Raw genomic sequence first — 13,432 nt, 5'->3', positions numbered from 1 at the left:
ATATCAGTTCAGCACAGTTTTCAGTTAGGACAATGAGATATCATAACAAGTCTTTTCATGAAAACCCCATTCTGATATGGCTATCCATTCAGGAACAGCAGTGATAATGAACTTTTCAAGATTGCCTCCATTGTAGCCATTCTGGATGTCAGATCTGAACTGTTTTTATTTAGGGCCAACTAGGCATCATGGGAAGATTTACGGTGAAAATCCCCATGTCCATGTGCCTTTCTATACATGAGGAGTAAAAGAAACATGATTTTCAAAATGGTGGCCACACAGAACATCAAATCAAGATAAGTTTCATTTAGGACCAACCAGACATTTTAAGAAGTATTTTAGTGAAAACCAAATGTTGATATGACCATTCATTGAGAAGGAGTATAGATAACAAGATTTTCAAATTGTCCACTTTGATGGATGGAATGACAGAGAGTGTGATGGATGGACAATCACAAAGATTACCGTACAGCCACCACCACTTTTGGCAGTGGTTTAAGAATACAGATTGAAGATTTAAATTAGAATAAAATTCAATAAAGTCACAGTAACAAAGATAAAAATCATAGAAGCAGTAATAATAATTATAATAATAATAGTGGATCAGATTTGTTCAAAAATGAAGTTTGACAGTTGAACTTCAATGCAGAGGTGTTTAAATGGCAATGTTTGTACCATGTCTGTCTGTCTGTCAATAATCTGTGAAGATAAAGAAGCTATGTCAAATTGAAAACAGTTTTGTTTTTGTATGCGGTTTTTCTTTACAAACATAATCAGAAATTGCCAAAACATTTAAAATTTAAAAACAATCAAGCTTTGCATTAAAAATTTTCATTCATTCACAAAAATGTTTGAAAACCATGCTTAAGCCATATGTCAGTGTTAAGTCATCATAATAGGAATTGACTAGTTTTGTGTATTGCTGCAATTATGATGGATAGATACTTGTGGTTGCTACAAACCACAAACTGAAAAAATGAAACAATGGAAATAATAGGATGAAACAATGATCCTATGGAAATAATAGGATGAAACAATGATCCTATGGAAATAATAGGATGAAACAATGATCCTATGGAAATAATAGGATGAAACAATGATCCTATGGAAATAATAGGATTCCTTCTCAAATGCATGAATTTAAATACCTATGAAATATTAACACATATTCTCACTTGTAAATCGAGTCCAGCTGCAAACAACATCAAACCTGATCTGATGTCATATAATGTGCTGGCAGATCAAAGTCTGTGTTATTTGTCCTACTAAATAATTCTTTAAAAATATCTGCATGGACCCAGATCTGTCAGGGCGTTATGTGACAACAGATCTGTGTCTGTGTAGTTTAAAGTTGGACTTGACTTGTAAGTAAATAGATACGGTAATTTTTCCAAAAACAAATAAACTCATACCCACAAAAATAAAGGAATTTCCCTTATGTTTACAGTCCTTCAATTTGTCATGTACCCTACATGCTTTAGGAAGGAAAGATTATCGGTATTTATAAAGCATATTTACCACTAGGGTCTTTAATCCTGATTACAAAGTATCTACTGGAGTCTGTAACTGCCTCCACAGCCACACCTGGGTACTGGTCCACTGGACACTGGGCAAACAGATCACCTGTACAGAAACATACAGTACAATCATATTAAGCTCTGTCAAAAGATGTTTTTGCACATGTATTTTTTTCTATTAACTTTTTTATTTGTGACCTTACAGAAAAGTGCTTGTGACATTGTTACTTAATGAGGACTACCTCCAGTGTCTGAGAATGTCCCAGATTAATAAATATAAACTTGCATTGTCAATCAGGGAAAGAACTGTACACAATTCAGCATTTACACAGAAAAAAGTACCGTAAGTACTCACTTATAAGTCGAGTCCAACTGCAAACTGCACAGACTCAGATCTGTTTTTTCCATAATGTGCCAGCAGATCTAAGTCTGCAAAGTCTTTTAGTAGTTTGTTTGCTTGTTATGTTAATTACTATTAAAAAAGTGCACAAACAATACAGACCCTGATCTGCTGAAGCATTATGCATCATTTTTCGAATAGCAACTAGTTCTAGTATGTGAAAAACAACGGAATTCAAAATTCACAATTAATAAACATTGTTTAGAGATGAAATACTATTTGTGCATCGAAACAGTTCTCAAATAATTGTTGTTGCTGTAATTTTGGTCTGACTCATCATCAACAAGCGTAAAAACGGCACAAAATATTTGAATGTGTAAACTGTGACCTTGTGCTCTCCTTATCGTGATAATGTTCTTAAATGCAATCTTCTCAAGGCAACGTATTCAGCAAATTAAATTTTATATTAATATATTCTGCAAGGACCTTTCCTTGTGTGCAAAAATGCAAAAATATGTAGAATCATTATCTAATTTGTTATATAAGTTTACATTCTATTAATATGGAACTTTCTGAGCAACTCGTAGTAATCGTGAAAAACTATGTCACTGGCACTTTTCTATTAGATTTTTTAAAATAAATTCCAAAAACTTTTAGGGCACGAGCAACACTTTGCCTTTATACAAAGTAAAAATGTGACTAAAATTTTTTTTCATGCAAATCCCAATCTGATCAAGCAATATTTAGATTTAGGAATGAAAACCAATAAGTTTCAAACTGCGATTTCCTACTTTCAAAAGACACATCAATTTGTTTTTATATGAAACTTAGAAGTCAAAAGAAATCAAAGTTGTTATTTTTCTGTTTTTGTTTCTGATATCATACAACCTTCCAGAAAAATCCATCTATTTATGAATATACATGTACTTCAAAAACTGATTCCAGACTGACTGAATAGAGTGCACCCCATGAAAACTGACTGAATAGAGTGCACCCAATGAAGACTGACTGAATAGAGTGTACACCTCACCAAAGGTACCATAAATTTAACAATTTCATTGGCTAGCCAGAAAAGAGTCATTAGTATAGTAGTGATAAAAAACACCAGCATATGGATAAATACATAACTTGTTTTACCCGCCTAATAAACAGCAATGTGTGCCTGCATGCAATGTTAAGTTGATACAGCAGTGTCACTCAACCATTGTTGTCAAAATGGCGGAAAATCAGTTTGGTTACCAGACAAAATCAAGATGAACATACAATGAACTGTAGACAATGATGCAGGATTTTAAAAACAAAATTATATACAAAACATCAATAAGAGCATTTATTCAAATTAATATCAACTAAATGATCTGTTGGTACTACAGCCTTATTATAATTTTTTATGTCCTAAATGTGGTCACTGGGATACATCATTGGCTGCATAGTGTCAGAACTGTTCATATTCTAACATGCATAAGATTTTATCAATTAACTTTAGCAAGTGTAACTTTTTAGCAAAACTTAGTGGACTCCTTAAAATCACTCAACTTTCATGCTTCCTAAAATATTTATGGTACCTGAATTTCTGTCTTCCAGCTTTATGTAGAGATCTTTTCCAAGCGACACCACACGCATGCGACCCGTCCAGTCTGGTTGGTCCAGCTTCCAGTCGGCAGCCCTGATTAATAATAAAATCAAAGACGAGAATAAAAAAGGTATCTTTACCAAACAGATTCCCCTGCAACTTATAATTTGTCGAATGGGCAAATAACCAGAAAGCCAAGATAATGAAAATGAAGAGCAGAGATCTAAGTCAAGCATTTAACATAATTCTATTAGCTTTTATTACAAAAAAAATGGTGAAAACTGAATTTGACCTAGGTATCCTTAATGTAAAGACTCACACAAAATCTGGTTTCAATTATTAATAGATACCAGCCAGCAGTTTCTGGGAGGAAACAAAATTAACAATGTACATGGAACTAGAATAATGTGACAGATGGACATGGAAAGCCCCTTAAGCCTCTTCCAGTGGGCATAAAAACTAGCCAATCATAAAAATAAATGGTTACAAATAGACGAACAATATAATTGTTCCACATGCTGTACAATTATGACATAATGACTCTTTCAAAAATATCTGAATTTTCTTCCATAATTTGCATAATATTCTTCCCAAGTTACAAAACTAATATTTAATAATAATATAAAAATATTTAATAATATAAAAATATTTAATAATAATATAAAAATATTTAATAATAATATAAAAATATTTTCTTCTGCTTCTTATTTAACTTCTGAGGGTCATAACAATGTGTCCTCCATGCTTCCATAAAATTCATGAAAAGCTGCCAAAGCCATTGCATGCATAACATGTTATCCTAAAAGACCTTGAACTAAAAAATATTAAAGAACAAAGAGCAGAACTGTGTTCAATAAATTTTAATTAAAGATTCTAACATATCTTAAAAATTTTCTTTATTTACTTTTCCAGATTTTTAAATATCAATCCAGTAAGGTAACAAGGTAAAACTGAATCTATCAATGAAATATAATATCAATGAAATCACGATTTTCTTTTTTTAGGAAAGTATTGTGTAAACATGTGCCCTTGAAATGAGTGACATGCATCAAGACAATCTTCAACAAGCTGATTTTTGGTACTAGCGTAAAAACACTTATATTTATCCATGCAACTATTTGTCATAGAGTAAGTATGCATCAGTCTCAAATAACTGTCACACAAAAAATAAACATAAACAACTAGATGATAAACATTACTTGTGGATTCTATATTGTCAGTACGTCATTTACGTTATTAATGAAATCCAGGTGGCTAATCAATAGAGATGAGTGTTTTATTTTTTAACAGACCTTTCAAAGAATTCTGACAAATTATTTCTTAACATTATTACCTACTGTAGCTACCTTTAAATCAGCAACATGCACATATATATATATATATATATATATATATATATATATATATATATATATATATATATATATATATATATATATATATATATATATATATATCTTTGATAAGCTGATTATTTTGAATTGGCAAGCTTGGCTCACTTCAAGCTGCCCTTGGCTAGGTTAGGACTTGAAAGTAGTTTAATCCTGTATACATACATCACAGCTGAAATAAACATTTATTCCCTATGTTACAAATTACTCAGATAACTCCCAGATTTGACTCAACTTTCTGAACTGTGACGAGTGTACACAAGTATGATCTTGTGTACACATCTAAAACGTGAGAGTTCTGACCAGTCAAATGCAATAACGTATTTTAATATCCAAAACTGATCTATTATGTCTTTGCAAGGAAATGACCTTGACATTCACTACAAGATGGAAACGAAAGACTTTTTGATATGGGAGTTTTACCAGAAGACTTCTTATCACGTCTTGTTGGTTCTAAATGAAAATGGTGCTGATCTGATATCAATATGGCCACTATGGCAGCCAACATGAGAATCTTGTTACTGCTATACTTCCCGAATGGAGAGTCATCATGACATGAACATTCAGTAAAGACTTTCCATGGTGCCTAGTTGCTCCAAAGTGAAAACAGTGCAAATCTGATGTCCAATATGGCTACCACTACAGCCATCTTGAAACTCCTATCACTACTCCTCTTAAGGAGAGAGTCATAATAATGTGGGGTTCACTAAATCATCTGTTACAATGTCAAGTTGGTATTGTATGCAAACGATGCCCATCTGACATCCAATATGGCCACCATGTCAGCAATCTTAAAAATCTTGTCATCACTACTCCTCCCAAAATGGAAAGTCATATCAGCAAGGGATTTTCACCAGAAGACTTCCTAAAATGTCTAGTTGGTTGTAAAGTAATGGTACTGATCTAATGTCCAAAATGTAAACCATGGAACCCATCCTGAAAATCATGTTACTGTTGCTTCTCATCAGTGGAAAGTCATACATGTATCAATATGTGGTTTCTACCAGAAGACTCCTTATCATATCTAATTAAAACATAGCTGATCTGACCTCTAATATGGCTGCCATGGTGGCCATTTTGTTTTGAAAATTTTAATTCTAGTCTTCCTAGATGTATGCACTTCTTAGGATATTTAGTTGGTCCTAAATCAAAATTGTGACGTGAGGTTTGGATTTTTAACATAGCTTTATAAAAAATTTCAGTGATATCACTACAATGTCTGCAGTTTGGCAGTTTATAATGTTGTCTAGCACTGAGGCATCATGCCCAAGACATGCAGCATGATGTCCCACCCAGTCATAGTATCCTGACATCAAGCTGAGCAGTCGTTACACTAACTTCTTGATGCTGAGTGCCTAGCAAGGCAGCTGTTAGCACCATTTTAATAAGTCTTTGGTATGACTCGGCCTGGGTTCCATCCCATGACCTATTGCATCCGAGGCAGATGATCTAATAATTAGACCACTGGCACGGTCCTAAATAAAAACAGTAATGAGCTAATATTCAATATGGCCACCATTTCAACCCGCTTGAAAATCTTGTTATTTGTTACTCCTCTTGAATGAATGGTCATGTTCAAAGATGCTCATTATTTCTATCATAAATGCTCATTATTTCTATCATCAATGACTTTTCATTCAATCAACTTAAGAGACCAGGCTTCCTTGATGATTATTTTTATTAGTCACTAGCTTATTACTTACAAGGCCAAAAAACAAAACATGTCTTTTTTATTGCACTGCTTTTAAAATTAGTATAGGTATTTTTTTTACATTATATATATATTATAATGATAAGTATATATAATGTACTAAGCATTTCAAGTATTGAACAAATTTAAAGCAGTTCAATTAGATGCACAAATTAATTTTTTTTTGTTTTTTTTAATTATTTTTTTTCCTGTATGAAGAAAGTGCTAGGGTTGGCTAAACAAAAATAGGGACAAGCAGCTGACCTGAAACACACATATTTTATTCTTGGCCTAAGTTGAGCCTAACATACACTGTAAAATATGTCAGCAATTTCCTTGTCAAGTCACTAATTGCTTGCATCAGGATGAAACTACTTAATGGTAATATGGGATAAAGTCATATAGCAAAAAGTCAGGAATGCAGCTAGATATTCCATAAGTCAGTTGAGACTAAGTATGAATACACTAAGTAATGTTAGGGTTTTGTTACGAGGAGCTAATCTGAGATACATGTGAGGATAATCCAGATGGGATTATAAGAATACCTTAGAAATGTACAACTATGTCTACTCTCCTAACAAGATTCATGCCAGTTGTTTTATGTGATTAACGAAAAATATGCAGAAATATTTCTGATATTACCGGCATTTTTTTAAATCAGAATAGAGAAAGGTCACATCAAAAGAAACCATTTAGAAAAAAATTAACTAAGGAAGGCTATAACCAACAGGTATTGAGGAAGAAAATGCTTAAGTAAGATTATGAAAGAGAACAATTAATAAATTCTTATAAGCATAAAATATGGAGAGAAATGGACACCCCAGTGCCTAGGCATCCCACCCAGTCACTCCAATATCTAGGAATCCCACCCAGCCACCCAGTGTCCAGGCATCCCACCCAGACACCTCATTGTTTAGGCATCCCACCCAGCCACCTCTTTCTATGGGCATCCCACCCAGCCACTCCGTGTTTTGGCATACTATCCAGACACCCAGTGTCAAGGCATCCCACCCAGTCACTCCACTGTCTTGACATCCCACCCAGTCACCCCAGTGTCTAGGCATCCCACCCAGCCCCACCAGTGTCTAGGCATACCACCCCACCACCTCAGTGTGATGGCATTCCAACCAGCCACGCCAGTGTCTAGGCATTTCATCCAGCCACCAAGTGTTTAGGCATCCCACCCAACCACCACAGTGTCTTGGCATCCCACCCAGCCACCACAGAGTCTTGGCATCTCACCCAGCCACCACAGTGTCTTGGCATTTCACCCAGCCACCACAGTGTCTTGGCATCCCACCCCAGCCACCACAGTGTCTTGGCATCCCACCCAGCCACCACAGTGTCTTGGCATCCCACCCAGCCACCACAGTGTTTTGGCATCCCACCCAGCCACCACAGTGTCTTGGCATCCCACCCAGCCAAACCAACAATAAAGTTTGATATTATGGAGTTGAATAGCCTATCATGAGTGGCAATAGTATTGGTTGTAAATGGAAACATAATTGCCTAAAAATATTTTCAATTAATTGAGCACAATGTTTGTTAATAGCATGGCATTTTGCCATTGATCAGTACATCTTCCAGAATGATAATACACCAGTGTACACGTCTCATAAGTTGAGTAATAAAAGCATTAAAATCACTGGTGATGTGTTAGCCAACCAGAGAACATGCTAAAACATCGCAAAAAAATTTGGGTATCAGTTAAAGAGAAGGAGCTACAAAAGTTCAGGAAATGGTGATTGCCAAGCATGTGTTGACTTTCCCCTGATTATGGAAATTTACCTTTAGAACCTTTATAACCTATACAAATACTATAAAAGATAATACATGGTCTACAAGAGACATGTCATACATAGACCATAAAGGATAATGCATGGTCTACAAGGGACATGTCATACATAGACCATAAAGGATAATGCATGGTCTACAAGGGACATGTCATACATAGACCATAAAGGATAATGCATGGTCTACAAGGGACATGTCATACATAGACCATAAAGGATAATGCATGGTCTACAAGGGACATGTCATACATAGACCATAAAGGATAATGCATGGTCTACAAGGGACATGTCATACATAGACCATAAAGGATAATGCATGGTCTACAAGGGACATGTCATACATAGACCATAAAGGATAATGCATGGTCTACAAGAGACATGTCATACATAGACCATAAAGGATAATGCATGGTCTACAAGGGACATGTCATACATAGACCATAAAGGATAACGCATGGTCTACAAGGGACATGTCATACATAGACCATAAAGGATAACGCATGGTCTACAAGGGACATGTCATACATAGACCATAAAGGATAACGCATGGTCTACAAGGGACATGTCATACATAGACCATAAAGGATAATGCATGGTCTACAAGGGACATGTCATACATAGACCATAAAGGATAATGCATGGTCTACAAGGGACATGTCATACATAGACCATAAAGGATAATGCATGGTCTACAAGGGACATGTCATACATAGACCATAAAGGATAATGCATGGTCTACAAGAGACATGTCATACATAGACCATAAAGGATAATGCATGGTCTACAAGGGACATGTCATACATAGACCATAAAGGATAACGCATGGTCTACAAGGGACATGTCATACATAGACCATAAAGGATAATGCATGGTCTACTAGGGACATGTCATACATAGACCATAAAAGATAATGCATGGTCTACAAGGGACAAGTCATACATAGACCATAAAGGATAATGCATGGTCTACAAGGGACATGTCATACATAGACCATATAGGATAATGCATGGTCTACTAGGGACATCTCATACATAGACCATAAAGGATAATGCATGGTCTACAAGGGACAAGTCATACATAGACCATAAAGGATAATGCATGGTCTACAAGGGACATGTCATACATAGACCATAAAGGATAATGGATGGTCTACTAGGGACATGTCATACATAGACCATAAAGGATAATGCATGGTCTACAAGGGACATGTCATACATAGACCATAACGGATAATGCATGGTCTACAAGGGACACGTCATACATAGACCATAAAGGATAATGCATGGTCTACAAGGGACACGTCATATATAGACCATAAAGGATAATGCATGGTCTACAAGGGACATGTCATACATAGACCATAAAGGATAATGCATGGTCTAATGCATGGTCTACAAGGGACATGTCATACATAGAGCATAAAGGATAATGGATGGTCTACTAGGGACATGTCATACATAGACCATAAAGGATAATGCATGGTCTACTAGGGACATCTCATACATAGACCATAAAGGATAATGCATGGTCTACAAGGGACAAGTCATACATAGACCATAAAGGATAATGCATGGTCTACAAGGGACATGTCATACATAGACCATAAAGGATAATGGATGGTCTACTAGGGACATGTCATACATAGACCATAAAGGATAATGCATGGTCTACAAGGGACACGTCATATATAGACCATAAAGGATAATGCATGGTCTACAAGGGACATGTCATACATAGACCATAAAGGATAATGCATGGTCTAATGCATGGTCTACAAGGGACATGTCATACATAGAGCATAAAGAATAATGCATGGTCTACAAGGGACATGTCATACATAGACCATAAAGGATAATGCATGGTCTACAAGGGACATGTCATACATATACCATGAAGGATAATGCATGGTCTACAAGAGACATGTCATACATAGACCATAAAGAATAATGCATGGTCTAAAAGCAAAGGTGTGTGTGTGAGTGTGATTTGGATTTTTTAACGAAGCTTTAACAATTTTTCAGTCATATTGCTACAATGTCTGCAGTATATTATTTGATGCACTAACCTAAGTACAGATGCTTTATGAGATAGTGTGAATGAACTGATACTCAAATAAAGTCATGGTTTTTATCCCATTTTTTTTCTCATTGTCTTTGTTCCCCATCTTGCATTGTCTTGTCTGGATATGAGATCCCTCCATTCTAAGGGCAATTTCAATCAAGACTGGAGTAAAAACACACAATGTAATGAAACGCAAACAGTATATCATCAAGAGATTGAATGGATCACACCAGTGACAGTCAACCTCAACCATGAATGAATAACACCACTGACATTCATCCTGAACCTTGAATGGATAACATCTTTTACATTCAACCTCAACCTTGAAAGGATCACACCACTGACAGCCTACCTCAACTTTGAATGGATCACACCAGTCAGCCTATCTCAACCTTGAATGGATCACACCACCGACAGTTAACCTCAACCATGAATGGATAACACTATTTACATTCAACCTCAACCTTGAATGGATCACACCACTGACAGTCAACCTCAACCTCAAATGGATCACACCACTGACAGTCAACCTCAACTATGAATGGATAACACCATTTACATTCAACCTCAGCCTTGAATGGATCACACCACTGACAGTCAACCTCAACCTTGAAAAGATCACACCACTGACAGTCAACCTCAACCTTGAATGGATCACGCCACTGACAGTCAACCTCATGCTTGTATAGATCACAACATAACAGTCTCCCCAATCTAATTAAAATCAGATCTCCACAGTCCTGCTTGATGACCTAACAGTGACTGATTAGGGATTATGTTCTGGTGACCTATGTTGTTACCATAATTGCTCATTTTATCAGGCAATCAGATGAAGTCTTACATCTTGACGTTTGTGATACTGAACTGTATGGCTCAAAAGCATGAATGTGTACGTGCCAAACTATCTGATTCACTTTCAGTTTTTTTGAAAGCTGAATTACCACTGGCGAATTCATAGGTCACCAGAACATGACACCAAAGCAGTCACTATCACATCTTCATGTAGGATAATGGAAATTTAATCAGATTGCAGTCTACCTCAAGTTTGAACGGAACACACCATTTAAGTCTACCTCAAGCCTGAATGGAACATAACATTAACAGTCTACCTCAAACTACTTATGGAAAAACTTGATTATATAATGATGTAGAGTAGGAAATCACCCTCTGGTTTAAAATCCATTTCATGGCGAGCAAATCTCCTTTGCTTAGTTGATAATTGATTCAGACAAGTTGATAATTGGTTCAGCTCATGTTGATAATTGACTGTATTCAAAGTCCAATGTAAAGTACCCCATAACTTTAACAAGGGCAAGGCACTTCTCGGCAAGTGCTTAGAAATGTCTCTGCATTAATATCAAACTCAACAAAATAGAACAAATGAGGCAAAGTAAATTTTTGTAAGGATGTCGATCATTCATAATAGCTTTGTTAAAAAAGATCACATTGTTTTTCCTTTTTCATTATCAAGATAGATCGAATACCCTTGTAAAACAAATTTCTTTTTATATACATTAAGCAGAATTAGCTACATGTCATGTTATTCATTTCTTGTAAGGCTGCAGGAGATGACATAAGATTTAAAACTGTAATGTACAAAGTTTGCTTTATTATTACTGTTTAGAAGGTTTGCCAGTGCCTGTCAGATCATGGCATGTCTCTCGAAAAACAATTTTTTTTTATGCCCTCCACCCATACTGGCTAACCAATAGGATGAATATGAATGTAAAGTTTCATGGCAATCCTTCATGTAGTTTAGGAGCTGTATCAATAATAAATTTAAAAAAGCTGCTAATAGATGGACGATAAGTAGACCATCCCAAAAGCTCTTCTGGTCAGGAACCAGTAAAGCTAAAAATAGCAACTTTTAAATTTACACGATTAATTCCAGAGCATGAACCTGTCTCGACTAATTCAATATTAACCTGTCTCGACTAATTCAATATTAACTTGTCTCGACTAATTGAATATTAACTTGTCTTGACTAATTCAATATCAACACTAAGAAAGGATTTCTTTAATGCACATTATCAAGAAAGCCTTGCCAAAAAAATGCCATTTCAAACTTCATTAACCCCAAACAATGATAATAGGCATTATAGGACTGACATTAAATCCTTAGTGATCCAGTATTCTACATTACAAAGGATAAAATTATTATTATTATTATTATCATTATTATTATTATTATTATTATTATTATTGTGTACCATGTCATTTTATCACGATATCATAATTCATTTAGATCTAATGCAATGGCTTTTCAAAGTTTTTAAAACTTAGTTACAGTTCCATGTGCCATAAAGGAAATTGAATACTTTCTCACGAATTAATGTTACATGTGCCATAAGGAAACTGAATACTTTCTCATGAATTAATGTTACATCTACCATGAGGAGAGGGGGCCCTGAGTGGCCGAGTGGTCTAAAGTGCTCTCCGTTATGGATCACTGCCATCTCACCTCTGTCTGCGTGGGTTCGAGTCCAGGATTCTGCCAATGTGGGTATGTGAGAAAGCTTGCCAGTAGCTTCTCGTGGGTTGGTGGTTCTTTCTCGGGGTTTTCCCAGATTCTTCCTCCACCATTAATACTGGCCGCCATGCATAGCCTATCATGTGCTGAAAAATGGCGTTAAACCCCACAACAAAAAACAACAACAACCATGAGGAGATAGATTCCTCTTTCCAGAATTAATGTTTGATCTGCCATAAAGAAGTTTATTATTCATTCTTGAATTAATGTTACACATACCACAAGGAAATGCACATTCTTCTTGAATTAATGTTTCATGTGCCGTAAGGAAATTGATTACAGTTTCATGAAATAATGTTACATGTGCCATAAGGAAACTGGTTACAATTTCATGAAATAATCTTACATGTAAATTAAGGAAACAAAATACTCTTTCTTAAAATTAATGTCAGATGTACTATAATGAATTAATGCCAATCATTTTGAACCTCTTGACCGTAAAAGCCCATTGTTTCAAGTTTGCACTAACTTGTGAATGGAGATTAAAGATGCCACAAGATTACATTAATGACACTGTTTGATAGCCATACTGAATAG

The 13,432-nt window shown here is 35.5% G+C and overlaps 1 protein-coding gene across 1 annotated transcript in view; it reads right to left on the bottom strand.

The window, feature by feature from the left end:
- The window catches only part of LOC149771130 (adaptin ear-binding coat-associated protein 2-like), a 59,940-nt gene that overhangs the window by 32,009 nt on the left and 14,499 nt on the right, over positions 1-13,432 (bottom strand). The window contains exons 2-3 of the mRNA XM_089948842.1: positions 3,423-3,523; positions 1,519-1,623 (exon numbers count right to left, since the gene is read on the bottom strand). Coding sequence (XP_089804968.1) covers positions 1,519-1,623; positions 3,423-3,523 — 206 coding nt within the window. The remainder of the gene's footprint in view (positions 1-1,518; positions 1,624-3,422; positions 3,524-13,432) is intronic.

Source organism: Sinohyriopsis cumingii, unplaced genomic scaffold (genome assembly GCF_028554795.1).
Source record: "Sinohyriopsis cumingii isolate HCF-2022 unplaced genomic scaffold, ASM2855479v2 utg002115l, whole genome shotgun sequence".
Classification (NCBI taxonomy): domain Eukaryota; kingdom Metazoa; phylum Mollusca; class Bivalvia; order Unionida; family Unionidae; genus Sinohyriopsis; species Sinohyriopsis cumingii.
This window is presented reverse-complemented; position numbering and strand designations above follow the sequence as displayed.